The 13622-nt window shown below is 55.1% G+C and overlaps 1 protein-coding gene across 1 annotated transcript in view; it reads right to left on the reverse strand.

The window, feature by feature from the left end:
* The window catches only part of OBSCN (obscurin, cytoskeletal calmodulin and titin-interacting RhoGEF), a 116105-nt gene that overhangs the window by 22177 nt on the left and 80306 nt on the right, over positions 1-13622 (reverse strand). The window contains exons 58-69 of the mRNA XM_049779012.1: positions 9262-9534; positions 8910-9185; positions 7958-8245; positions 7406-7669; positions 6451-6815; positions 5077-5953; positions 4151-4429; positions 990-1068; positions 778-902; positions 500-697; positions 241-273; positions 14-112 (exon numbers count right to left, since the gene is read on the reverse strand). Of these exons, the coding sequence (XP_049634969.1) occupies positions 14-112; positions 241-273; positions 500-697; positions 778-902; positions 990-1068; positions 4151-4429; positions 5077-5953; positions 6451-6815; positions 7406-7669; positions 7958-8245; positions 8910-9185; positions 9262-9534 (3156 nt within the window). The remainder of the gene's footprint in view (positions 1-13; positions 113-240; positions 274-499; positions 698-777; positions 903-989; positions 1069-4150; positions 4430-5076; positions 5954-6450; positions 6816-7405; positions 7670-7957; positions 8246-8909; positions 9186-9261; positions 9535-13622) is intronic.

Below are 13622 nucleotides of genomic sequence, written 5' to 3' on the forward strand. Positions count from 1 at the left end.
AGGGATAACCTACCTTCAACCTTCACTGAGAAAGTGATACTGGAACCCTTCTTCACTTTCTTGGAGGTGAATCTCTCTAGGATCCGCGGTGGCACCAGCTGAGGATGCGCTCCTGGGGACACCATGAAAAGCCCAGGCCTTGAGAGAGGCATTCCCTCCCATTCCTAGGACCTGGTCCCCCATCAGATCACTGAGGTCTAAGCCTACTGCTCTTTTCCATCCCCCTTGTGCCAGCCTCACCTGATGCTAGCTCTTCCTCTGGTTCACCGGGGCCTAGAAGATGAGGGGCAAGAGAGTGAAGTCCAGCACCTATCCCCTAAGACAGGACCCCAGCACCTCCATGCCTCAAAATCCTGCTGCAGCCACCTCAGTATACCACTGATTCCCAGGAGTCTGGGCTCACCAGGGCTCACCAGCAAATCTGGTCTCTAAGAGAGATCAGCTTCCAGGGGCTTCAACCTGTCATGATACTCTACTACAAGGCCGGCCCAGGACCCACCTCGGACCGTGAGGCGAGCAGAGGAGTAGGCAGCTCCCACCATGTTGCTAACATAGGCAGAGTACTGGCCGGCATCCTCGCTGGTGACCGAGAGGACCTCCAGGGTGTGCAGCATCTTCTTGGTAGTCATGCGAATATGCGCTGATGCAGTCAGGGGCTGCCCGTCCTTGAACCAGTACACCTGGGGTGCCGGGGAGCCTGCAGTACAAGGCTGTTGTCAGTACTGGGCCACCACCTCATGGTCAAGGATCCCAGGATTCCGCCTGAGCTGCCCTCACCTTTCACCTTCAGCTGAAACTTGGCTAGGCGTGTGCCTGGGGCCACCTGCAGGTCTTTGAGCTCCTCCACCACCTGCGGCAGTTGCCCTTCCTCAGAAGTGGACTCTGTGCCCTCCTGCTCCCGGCTAGACAAGACACAAAGCGGGGACCATGAGTCATTGTTGTCAGCCTGGGGCCACCACTTCAGGGGGCCACAGCCACCAGGGCCTCACCTGGACTGGTAGCCTTGGGCACTGAAGTAGGACGAGGTCTCTGTAGCATCAGCTGCTGTGTCATAGTCTGTACTGGTAACTAGAAAAAGGGGTCAGATGAGTTCCCTGCTGTCACAGCACATATCCAGAAGCCCTGTACCCCACACACAGGGTTCTTCGCAATGGTAAGCTCATGGTAAACGATGGTGGGACTGGGTGCAGGAATGAATGAGTGCAGGGCTGGTCACTTATACCACAGAGGGACCCAAACTGGCCATGATGAAGTCATAAGTCTAGACTGCCCCTCTGTGGACCTGCCATCTCTGTCCCCTCTGAGATCGTGGACAGGGCCTCCTGAATGCAAAAGTGCCCAGATCCAGAGATGAGCCAAATACCAACCCTTGAAGGAGGGCCAACCTCAGAACTCTGGTCTGACCAGGCTATGAGAAAAGAATCTGGCCCTGTCTGTGGTGCGTGGCACAGCACCCTTGTTGTGGAATACAAAAACCCACCCAACAACTCTGGAAAAAGCAGTTAACCCACCGCTCTGTCCCTGTTCCTGTTTCTACAATCCCTGGGATCTCCATACGCGAGCACTAACGGAACTTTCGTTTTGGGGCTGCACCCCACTGTCCTCAGGGATCATTCTTGATGGTGCTCCAAGGACCATATATGGTACCAAGATTGAACCTGGGTTGGCCATGTGCAAGTCAAGCACTCTCCCTACTGAACTATTTTACTGGCCCCTAGACAAAACTGTTGTTCCAGCAACCCAAATATAGTTTAAGCTACCACAGGGCAAACCTGATGGCTGGTGGCTAATTGCCATGGACAAACCCTGTTCCAGTCCCAATTCCTGACCACCATGAGGCTAAAAGACCACCAAAACCCAGACATCACGGATCCTGCCTGGCACGAACAATGGAGGGATGTCAGGAGGAAGAGAGGGTAGAGGTGAAGACCTGACCCCCTCAGCTGCCCCATTTTCACTTAATGCTTTGGGGGGGCTGGCCCTCTTCAAACTAGGCTGAAGCTGTGATGGGATGAGTTTCCCCAGGTTCTGTGATCCCCTCGTGTGTGACTGTGAGTGGAATGAACTTCTCCAGGTTCCCTGAACCCCTTGTATGTGACAGTAATGGAACCAAGTGCTCTGAAGTCTGTGAGTCCCTCATGTGTGACTGTGTGAGACAAGTTTCTCATGTTCTGAGAACCCCTCACATATGACTCTGAGTGGGATGAACAAAGGGGTTCTATAAACCCTTAATCTGTGACTGAGTAGAATGAGATTCTCTGGGATCTGTGAGCTCCTTGTTTGTGATTGAGAGGCATGAGCTTCTCTTGGTCTGTTAGTCCCTCATGCATGACTGTGATGTGAGGAACAGTACCTAGAAGTACTGTGATCCCTCGTGTGTGACTGAGAGGGACAAACTACTCTGGATTTTATGACACCATTCTCTGTGAATGGGAAGAGCTTCCTCGGTACTGTGAGACCTTCGTATGTGACTGACGGAAAGAGCTACTCTGAGTTCTGTGAACCCCTTGCTTGTAACTGAGCAGGACAGACTTCCCTGGATTCTATGAGCCCCTTGCATGTCACTATGATGGGGTGAACTTCTTAGAGTTCTTTGAACCCCTCAACTGTGACTGAGTAGGACGAGCTGCTCAGAATTCTGTGAGCCCTTCGTGTGTGAAAGTGATGGTACAAGTTTCTCTGGATTCTGTGAACCCCACTTGTGGAACTGGGATGGACAAGTTTCTCTATCTGGGTTCTGTGAGCACCTTGTGTCTGACTGAGTGGGACAAGTTTCTCTGTGTTCTGTAAGTCCCTCATTTATGACTGAGTAAGATGAGCTTCTCCAGGTTGTGAGCCCCTCATGTATGATAGTGATGGAACAAGTTTCTCTGGGCTCTGCGAGCCCCTTATATATGATGATGAGTGGTACTAGCTTCTCTGCATTCTGTGAATCTGTCTGTGATGGAGAGGGACGAATTTCTCCAGTTCCCTGAGCCCCTCACGTGTGACTATGAGTGGGGCGAGCTTCTCTGGGTTCTGTGAGCCTTTCACATATTACTGTGAACAGATGAGAGTCTGAGTTCTGTGAGCCCTTCATGTGTGTGTGACTGTTATGGAAGAATTTCTCTGGATTCCGTGAGCTCTTAGTGTATGACTGTGATGACACAACTTTTCCAGGTTTGTGACTATGAGCTTTTACAGGTTCTGTAAGCGCCTTGTGCGTGACTGTGATGGGATGAGCTCCTCTAAGTTCTGTGAGCCCCTGATGGGAGTATGAGTGGGATGAGCTTTTCCAGATACTATGAGTTCTTTGTCTATGACTAGGAGACGGGCAAGTTTCTCTGGGTTCTATGAGCCCTTTGTGTTTGACGGTGAGTGGGATGAGCTTCTCCAGGTTCTATGAACTCCTCATAGATTGGGTAAGTTTCTCCATTCTCTGTAAGCCCCCACTATTTGAACCCAGGACGGCCTTGGGTCTTAGCCTCAGGTGAGTCCTGTGGTTGTTCCATGTTCCTACTTCAAGTGTCCAAGTCCAAGGCGGCAGAGCCAGGCACCAAGAGCTGAAGGGACAGAATCCCTGGGCAGACACCCCAAGACAGGATATATGTGCTGCCCTAAGAGGGGCAGAAGGGGACACAAAGAGCATGGGAGGCTTCTAAAGATTAATCTATCAGGTTCCAGTGAGCTTAGGGAGTGCATTTCAGCAGGCTTTGGCACCCCACATACACACACATGCTCTGCTCTTCTGTAAGAACTCTAATGCAAACATCCATCCACATTCCTTCTGCTGACAAATGACTGCACTTTACCCTACGGGCAACCAAGGAGAGCCCCGTGACACCACCCATCAAGACACCTTAGAGAGGGGCCAAAGCATCAGTACAGTGGGGATGGCAATTGCCTTGCACACAACCAAACAGAGTCCGTTAATTCCCGGTATCCCAAATGGCCCCCAGATCCCACCAGGAGTAATATCTGAGCATAGAGGCAGGAGAAAGTCCAGGCACAGCTCTTTTTTGTGGCCCACAAACAAAAAAACACACCTTAAAGGGCTCAGAGCTATGGCCAAAACCACTGTCAAGTCCATCATGTGTTCCTCAGCCTCCAGCCTGCAGCTCACATCATCCTCCATCCACACTGGCCCTGAGGCAGATGCTGCCATACTCACGGTCCACGCGAAGCTCAGCCTTGGTGGAAGACACGCCCATGCTGTTCTCAGCCAGACAGCGGTAGACCCCCATGTCCGCAGGGACCACAGCGGTGATGATGAGCTGGTGGCCACCTTGCTGGTCTTCACTGATGATGTAGTGGTCATCCTCCTCCAGCACACGCCCATCCTTGAACCAGCGCACACTGGGCACTGGCTGGCCAGTCACCACACAGTCAAAGCTCACAGGGTATCCATCCAACACCTCCTGATTCTGCAGCTCAGTGAGGAACACTGGGGCTGAAGAATAGTGGGCAGTGTGTTAACCTAGGCACCCTTCTCACCCTACATCTGCTCTGTTCCCTGACCCAGCAGCCAAACAGAAAGCTACTCTCCAGTGTTCCTTCATTCTGGGAGAATCCCAAAGACTACAAGGCCCCAAGTAGATGGGAAATGAGAGGGGGCAGCTGCCGACAAAGCTGTGTGGGCAGGGGCCAAAACAATGGTACAGTGGGCAGGGTTAAATTCCGGATATCCACTATGGTCACCTGAACACTAAAAAGAGTGATCTCTGAGCATAGTCAGGAGTAAGCCCTGAGAACTGTTGGGTGTGACCCAAAGCCCAAAATAAACCCAAACAATCTGTGTGGGGCAGACATTCAGAGTTTAGAGCCAATACTGCAGACAGAAGGACCCTCTGCTGTTCCCAAAAGAGCAAAAATGCAATGAACCTACTTTCCAAAGATCTTTTGAGCTGGAGCAGGAAAAGGGGTGAAAAGTGGGCCCCATGGGCCCTCCCTCAGGCCCACAACAGGGAAGATCCTGTAGGAATTTGTAGTCAAACCCCCAGGGAATAAGGGGGTTCCTTGCTGCTTGGGGCCATACCTGCCAGCACTCCAACTGCAGCCCCCACTCACACAGCCAGAGCCAGCAGCCTGCATACTCACCTGCCTCTATGGTGCCTACACCCAATGCCTGCATAGGAGGCAGCCTGGGGGAAGAGGCCACCTTGCTGATCTGTACCTCCACTGCGCGGGGGCCCTGCTCTAACAGACGGGTCTCCACCTTGATGCCCAAAGTTCCGAACATCTCCTGGAAGCGGGCAGCAGCCTCCTGGGCCTCCGCCAGAGCCTCAAAGCGGATGCAGACTGAGTGTTCTTCTTCACGATATGTGGTCCAGTTTCTGGGTATCTCAGGCTCAGTGGGGCCCTCGTCCGCACTGAGGAAAATCTCCTCATCTGACACTTCCAGAGGCCCTTTGGAGCGGAAGAGACGGTGCAGCCGCCGGGCAGCCCGGTGGAAGGTGTCGTCCCGCTCACCCCCTGAGGAGCTCTCCGCCTCACTCTCTGTCCCACTGACTAGCACACAGGCACTATGGGAGGCCTGGCCAAACCTGCTGTGCACCTGGCAGGTGTAGCGCCCAGCATCTGCGTGGCCCAGGCCTGTAACCAGAAGCGAGCAGGTGCCATCCCCCAGCTGATCGATGTGGTGGTGCCGGCTGTCAGTCAGCTCCACGCCATCCTTCAACCAGCAGACCCGCACGTCCGCCTTGCTGGACACCACACACTCCAGACGCAAGATGTCCCCAACCTGTGCTTCAGTATCCCCAAATGTGCGGCAGAACACAGGCCCCTCCTGCTGCTTCATCTCCTTCCTGACTTTGTATCCCTTAAAGGCAGCCTGGATCTTCACAGCAGCTTTGTCCAGCGAGGGGTCCCCCAGGTCTACCTCAGCATGCAGTTCTCCTGGCGGCGGTGGACGCTGCACAACCAGCTGTTCCTGCACTAGGTTTGGTTTCACAGAGGCAGCTGCTGAGACCCCGACCTGAAGGCAAACAGGCCCAGAATTTGCAAATGGACTATGCAAGACTCCTGGTCAGGAATGAAAGCTGAACCCTGTCTCTCAGACACCACTGCCCATCCAGGCACATCCACAGCAACACAATTCATCCCACCTGAGAAAAAAAACACTATATTCTCGGAGCCCAATACCCAACACCCAGATCGCTGGCCAAGAGCAAGCCTGCCCCACCCACCCAAGGGACTGGATGGACAGATTGCGAGGACTGCCAGAGGAATCATCCTGAGTAGTCAAGCCAGGTCTAATCAGTCAGGTACAGTATATGGTTGTGACATGGACACACAGATGGGAACATGGTGAGTGCAGGTTGGTGGATGGTGGGCGGGTTTGTGGATGGAAAGACAAAGAGAGGTCAGAATGGCAGATGGGTAGAGGGTAGGCAATATGCAGCTGCATACCAGGCAGGTGGTGGCAACTGGAGATACCCCTACCTGCAGCTGCAAGTTAGTTCACAGACGTACCTTGCCAGCCAGAGGAGACAGGCCGGGCCTACCAGCCTTCTGGAGGTAGGTAACCAGGGCAGGAGTGCCTGCACGGGATTCATCGTCAGAGCTGGTGTGTGAGAGGTCGGCCTCACCCGTGCGGGCCAGCTCATCAGCCGTGGAGTAGCCCTCGGAGAAGTCGGGGGCTGCATCCTCAGCCTCTGGACGCAGACTCCTGTCCTCCTCTGGCAGCTCGCTGATGGAGTCCAGTGTGGGCTCTCGGCTCATACGGCGTTTGTGAGCCAGTGCTTCCCACAGCAGGTGCAGGTCTCCCTCCTGGGCTGCCTCGGGAGGCAGGCTGGGCTGAGTGGAGGCCTCTGCTCTGGACTCTGGAGTTAGCAGCACTGAGAAGAACCGGGGCATGGTCAGCACTGGGACAGAGGCATTCTAGGCTAGTCCTGGCTGCTGAACCAGTGTGACCAGGAACACAATCCCCCCCCCACCCCAAACAGGTCTTGCTATCTGCCAGAACTCCCAAAGAGCCCCAAGTACCAGATACAGAAGTATGGGCAGGCCCTTCCCAGGATACAGAACTCAAAATATGGAGAGGGATAGATGGGCAGACAGAGGAAGGAAGGGAGGGAGGGAGGAGCAAATGGAGGGAGAGAGGGAAGGTGGAGGGAGTCCTACTTAGGGATCATGAGGCCCTTAGCCATAGGCCAGGCAGGAGATGCACAATGAGCCAGGCAAAGCAGGGTGGAGAGTACAGGGCTGCAAAGAGCGGGGTGGAGAGGTCTGGGCAAGGATGTCCCTGGGCCCTCACGATCAGCAGTACTTGGACACTGAGACACAAGTGTCATAGTTTTCATGCAACACCGAGCCACGGGCCTTAGGAATGGTCCCATGGTCTCAGCCTCCCTCGCTATGGACTTGACTGGAAGAGTTGGTAAGAAAGGTGAGTACCAGCCACACTGGTGAGCACCAGAGTACGCACCCTTGAAAGCCGTGGGAGCTGGGCCCCGGAAGGGTCTGCAGCGGTACTCGCCCTGGTCCTCTGCCGTGACACCCTGGATCACCAGCATCTGCCGTCGGCCGTGAGAGAGAAGCTGGATGCGTCCACTGGGCTGGACACACTCTGTTCCCTTCATCCAGGTGACCTCTCCTGCCTCGGCCACCTCGCATTCCAGACACAGGTCCTCACCCACGGCCACCTGTCGATTCTCAGGGCTGGGTGGTATACCTGGCTCCATGGGCTCTGCTGCAAAAACCCATCCCATAAGTGAGTGTGCATCCAGGCCTCCCCACTAAGAGGCCCCAGGATGGACAGACTCACGGATCACATTTCCCCAGGTGACAAACGTACAGACTGCCCTTCCCCAGGAAGAACAGAATCATGGACCTCTCTTACCTAAGACAGACAGACTAATCCACCATCCCTCCCTGGTCACTGACCACCATTCCCCAAGACAGAAGAGTCACCAACCACCTCTCCCCAGTATGGACAGATTATTCACTGACCACCCCTCCCCAGGACGGATAGACTCACCAAGCCGCACCGTCTGGGGCAGGTGCACTGGCTCTCCAACACCCGCTGGGCCCACAGCTGCCACACGGAAGCGGTAGGTCTCCTCAGATGCCAGGCCTTCCACCACACACTCAGGCCCAGGCACCAGCTCCTGGCAGACCTGCCATTCACCTGTGCTGGCCACTTTCATCTCCACACGATAGCCATACAGGCCACCACCACCGTCACTTGAGGGCGCCACCCAGGACAGTGTCACAGAATGGCCACTGCGACCAACCACTTCCGCATCCTCCGGGGGGTCAGGGAGGCCTGTGGGGAGGGGCACCTCATCAGGGGAGCCCAACCCAGTGACCAGGGTTGTGTGAGCTCAGGATGCAGTAACCATGGGCAGTTCTCTCTTCTGAGGACTGAGTCATGTGGCCCTTTTTGCCTGAGCAAATAGGCTTGAGCATCCAAGTCATAGAGATACCTATAGACTCCGACATCAGGTAAAGTGTCCTTCTGTCTAAGAGCTAAACTTAAGCCTGCCTTGGGCATGACACTGGGAAGGGAGAGACTGCTAGATACTCAAGTCTCAGGGACACTTTGGTGGGTGCTCAGTTCTTTAAAACAGAGCCTGAGGGGCAGGGGGCAGGGATGGACATAGTCTGGGGATCCAGCAGCTGCACCCTGAGGCCTCAAGCCAGACTCCCAGTCCAAAGCTGTCAAGAAGAAGCTGAATTCTACATGTTCAGCCTCTGCTGGCACGGCCAGGGCCAGGCCTAGTTTCCCCCAATCCTCAGTGCTCACCTGGCCAGCGCCAGCGAACTATGCATTTTGTCCTATCAAAGGGCACAGAAGGCAGCAGGTCAGCCCAGATCACCACATCCCCTTGTGAGGGAACCTACACAGGGCCATGTTGCCCCAATGAGTGTGGCCCTGGGCTGGACTTGTAGGTCACTTCTACCCACCCACCACAGGGGCACCACCTTACCCAGGACACTGAGCCGTGCAGTGGCCACAGCTTCACGGGCAGCAAAGGTGACCTCGCCGGCATGGTGCAGCTGTGCACTGCGAAGCAGCAGGCCATATTGGCAGCCGTCAGCTGTGACTGTCCAGTCAGCATCGTCGGGCTGCACGGCTGCCCCATTGAGGTACCAGGACACATCTCCCACGGGTACGGCCTCGCTGAGTACACAGCGAAAATGTGCCTGCTCCCTGGCACGCACTGACACATCCTGAGGGGGTTCCAGGATCTCCAGGCGCCACCCTGGGCAGGGGAAGGAGTCTCAGAATGCTGCCCACCCCACCACCTCCACGGCCCTGGCCCTGGCTCACACACTCACCTCTGACGGTGAGGAATGCAGACGTGACGACATCCCCTGCCAGAAAGGTCACACGGCAGCTGTCCTGTGGCCGCAGACTTTTCAGCAGCAGCAGGTGCCGCAGGCCATCCTCAAAGTAGACAACCTCAGCCCTGTCCGAGCTGTGCACCGGCTCGTCATCCAGTAGCCATGTGTGTGCGGCCACTTCGGGCTGTGACAGCTGGCACTCAAACAGTGCCTCCCCGCCCTCAGGCACCTCCACGTTCTCCAGACCCCGCACTACCGTGTTCTTGGCTGCAAAAAAGGAGGCGGCATTCAGGGGGCCTCCCCAGGACTGACGAGCCCCAAATAACAGTGCCCCACGACAAACGTGAAGGTCTCCATGGAAAGAGATCCCTATCATAGCACAGCGGCGTTTGCCTTGCAAGCAGCCGATCCAGGACCAAAGGTGATTGGTTTGAATCCTGGTGTCCCATAGGGTCCCCCGTGCCTGCCAGGAGCTATTTCTGAGCAGACAGCCAGGAGTAACCCCTGAGTACCGCCGGGTGTGGCCCAAAAAACAAAAAAAAAAAAAAAAAGAGATCCCTGTGACCCCATCGCCAGAACTTTGAGCCCAGATGGCAGCAGTTTCTGGAACAAATACATGTTCAGCCACAGTCTCAACTCTGCTGCCTCTGCCTTCCTAGGACACTCAAGGTGTGGCTCCAGCTGTGTCTTCTGGGCCCTAGACTGCAGTGACTCCACTAGACTTCGGGGAAGTGATAGACAAGAGGAAACCAGGATGGAAATGGAAAGAACTTCAAATGATTCTGATGGGCCCCAATTCTGGGACGGGGAGAGCAGGCAGTTGCTGAACTAAGTGGACTAGCTCTGGGAATGGAACTGCACAAGGCTAGCCAGGCCTAGTTCTAATGCCCCACAGTGCTCAGTGCTCTGTTCTAACTCATCCAACAAAGACACTTGGGAAGGGGTCCCCAGTCTGCAGGGAAGAACGGGCCAAGGGTTGTCCTGCCCCAGCTGGCCCTGGACTCTGAACCTCACTGTGGTGAGAAGTGACAGTGGCCAGCCAGACAGCTGCAGGGGGTGGGGATGGCCTCTGGAGAAGGTGCCCTACTCCGAAATTCTCAGTCCCAACTCCCAAAGTCAGAGTTAGATGCTTGTTTCCACAAAAATGCCAAGTTTTAAGAGCATTCCCAGTGAGATTCACAGGGCAATAGAAAGGGGCATCCCTAGCAGTACAAGGACATGATGAGGCATGATGAGTCACCTGGGGCACAAGGCATGGTCCAAGCTCCAAACCCTGCAAGAAGGCAGCAATTAACCCCCGAGAGCCTCCTGATTCCTGTTTCTCTGCTCTACCCAGATGTGCCAGGGTAGGGCCCATCTGTCTGTGCCCAAGCCCCGTCATCTGTCTGTGCCTGGCCACCAGGTCCAGCTCACACTTCAGCCTCCTAAATAGAGCTCCTACCTCATTACCTCACAAAATGCTTTCCCACCCTCCTGCCTCTACCCCCACCCCAAGACATTGTGGATATAGGCTCTGTCTGGATCTTTTCCTAATGCCCTGTCCTGAGGAATCAGCTTCTGTCCCTCTCCACAATCCCTTATGCTGGCTGCCTACTGGCCAGAAACACGAGATTGAGGCCCACCCATGGCCTCACCTTGCACATGCAGCAGGGCCACCACGCGGGTGCCCGCGGCCTCACAAGAATAGATGCCGCTGTCACGGGGCAAGGCTGGCCTGAAGGACAGCCTGGCCACTGTCCAGTCCTGCTCTATGATGACGCGATGCCCGTCGGCGCACACCTCCTGCTCGTTCATCTTCCACTTGGCCTGCACAGGCCGTGTGTACTGGCAGAGGAGCTCAGCTGGACCACCCTCCTCCACTGCCAGATCCTGCATGGCACTGACCACCTCCACCACGGGATCTGTCGGCCAACACCCAAGCACCCATCAGCCAGGCAGTCTGGCCAGGCCTCCCTCCCTGTCAATAGCAAGCAAGCATAGCAGCTGGATGCCCTCCCCCGCCAGAAGCCACAGGCGCGCGCACGCGCCCACACACGCGCGCGCACGCGCACACACACACACACACAAACACCTGACTTACTGCCCCTCTTGTACCTCCAGTCCTGAGCCCCCAAGTCCTCTGACAAAGTTAGATCTATCCCCAAAGCCCACTGATCAGAGCCCACAGAGACTTTACTGGCACCTGCCACTCCTTGCTCCACCATCCCTCCTTAAGATACCCACCCTGGGGCTCCATCTCCTCTCCTTGTTCAAAATCCGACAGAAAGTGCTTCCCATCAACGTAGGGACATATTCATTCTGCCAGAGTATCAAGCGACCCCTGAATACCTGATAATGATCCCACTCCCAGGTGTGGCCAAGGATCTCTTTATCCCACTGCCTTTTCCAGGGCCCTCTCCAGAAGGTCATAAAGCTCATCACATATCTGCAGGGTCATCCGTTCCTCCAGCAGAAGAGTGGGAACAGACTGGCACTCTTAATTGGACTGTCCTTGGGTGTATGTGGGCAGTCCCCCAACACTTTACAGAATATGGGGATGGGAGCACATTCAGTTTCATGAGCCACCTGCCTACCATGAATGGAGGGCAATGCTCGTGGATGGCCTACGGTTGGTCCCTGGCCCTGTCTTTTCCCCTCCATCCCTGAATGAGCGAGAAGCATGCAGGGACAGCAGTGGCAGGAGCGCCAGCACAGGGCAGGAGCCTGTGATCAATACCTTTAATCAGCAACTTGGCTGAGGAGACCAGGGAGCCTATGCAGCAGGTGATGGTGCCTGAGTCCGACACCCCCAAGCCCGAGAGTGTGAGAGAGTGCACGGTCCCACCACACACAGAGATGACACTCTGGGAGCCATCCTGCAGCAGTGTCCCATCCAGCCACCAGTGGGCCTCGGGCCCACCTGCACGGGACACCTCACAGGAGAACGTGGCTGCCTCCCCCGCAAAGACGTCCACATTCTGCAAGTCACGTACCAGGCACAGTGCTGCCTCTGTGCAAGAGGGTGAAAGGAGGGCAGATGGGGCACCAGACTGCTGGCATCACCTGGGGGACCTCTACAGCAGGGACTCATATGGATGGATGCACAGAATACCCAACCAAAATGCCCACAATAGGACAATGTAGAGACGCCTCACTCAGCCCCTCAGATGCGCAACCCGCCAGAACCACCTCATCCCTCACCCTGCCAGAACGGCCTCACCCCTCACATGCCCACCCTGCCTGTATCACCTCAGCCCTTCAGGTGTACAAACCACCAGAACCACCTCAGTCCTTCACACACCTAACCTGCCAGAATTGCCTCAGCCCCTCACACCCATTCTCCAAGATCCATTAAGCCCCCTGAACACCTCCACCGCCAGTGTCAGGGTCTTTCTGTGTCCAATGCTACCAAGTGTGGGAACAGACGCTTCTCCAGTCCCCACAGGGTTTTCCTACATGTGCCCCTAGAACCAGAGGATTTAGATCATTAATGCCACACTGCCAAACTCGCTGCCTGCCTGCCTGCTCTGAGTGCAACCCCCACCTCACCCACTGCTCCTGCACCCTCTAGGGGGGAGCCTACAGCCCACACATGAGAGAGGACTCATGTCCACAATGGGCAAAGGCTAGATATCCTACACACCTTCCCATAATTGTCAACTCCAATCAGAGGGTAAGGGCATGTGGGCGCAAAGTCCCTATGTCTGCTCCAGCCAGGAACAGCCAGCATGACCGCTTTGGTAGACATCCCTCCAGTCCCATCCAGTTTCAACTACTCCTCTACCTCCTCCCACCTCTACATATGCTGCCACTGTTCCTGTCACCAGGGCAGGTCCCATCTTCGCCTACAGGGTGCCTGCTAGGACCTATCCCCAACCCCTAAGAGTGGATATGGACATTTATACAAGACAAGTTCAGCTGGAGGGCCGAGGGCAACAGGGTCCTCGAGACTGGTAACTACAAAGATCGTTCCTGGACACACAAGGATTTCTCTTCTTAGCACTTATCCTAAGTGTAGCACTCACCTAGGAGACTTTGTACAGACTACATCCATAACTATGTTCATGAAACTCCATATCCAACTCCCCTTGCATATGGGAGGGGGGGGATCAGCTCTCTGAGGGCACAGCTTATATCTGCCCCTTGCCGAGGTACATGGAACTCAGATAGACTATATGGAAGAGTGTATGGCAGGAATAAAGGATGGGCCAGACAGGTGGTAGATAGATGAATGACAAGAATGGTTGGAGTGGATAAACATAAACAGGTGATAGCTGGATGGATATATGAGATGAGTGTGTTTTGCATGTAAGAATACTGACAGGTAGAGGGTATATGGTGAGGCAAATGGATGAATTTACCGTGGTCGATGGTGG

The sequence above is a fragment of the Suncus etruscus genome, chromosome 8 (genome assembly GCF_024139225.1).
Source record: "Suncus etruscus isolate mSunEtr1 chromosome 8, mSunEtr1.pri.cur, whole genome shotgun sequence".
Lineage (NCBI taxonomy): Eukaryota > Metazoa > Chordata > Mammalia > Eulipotyphla > Soricidae > Suncus > Suncus etruscus.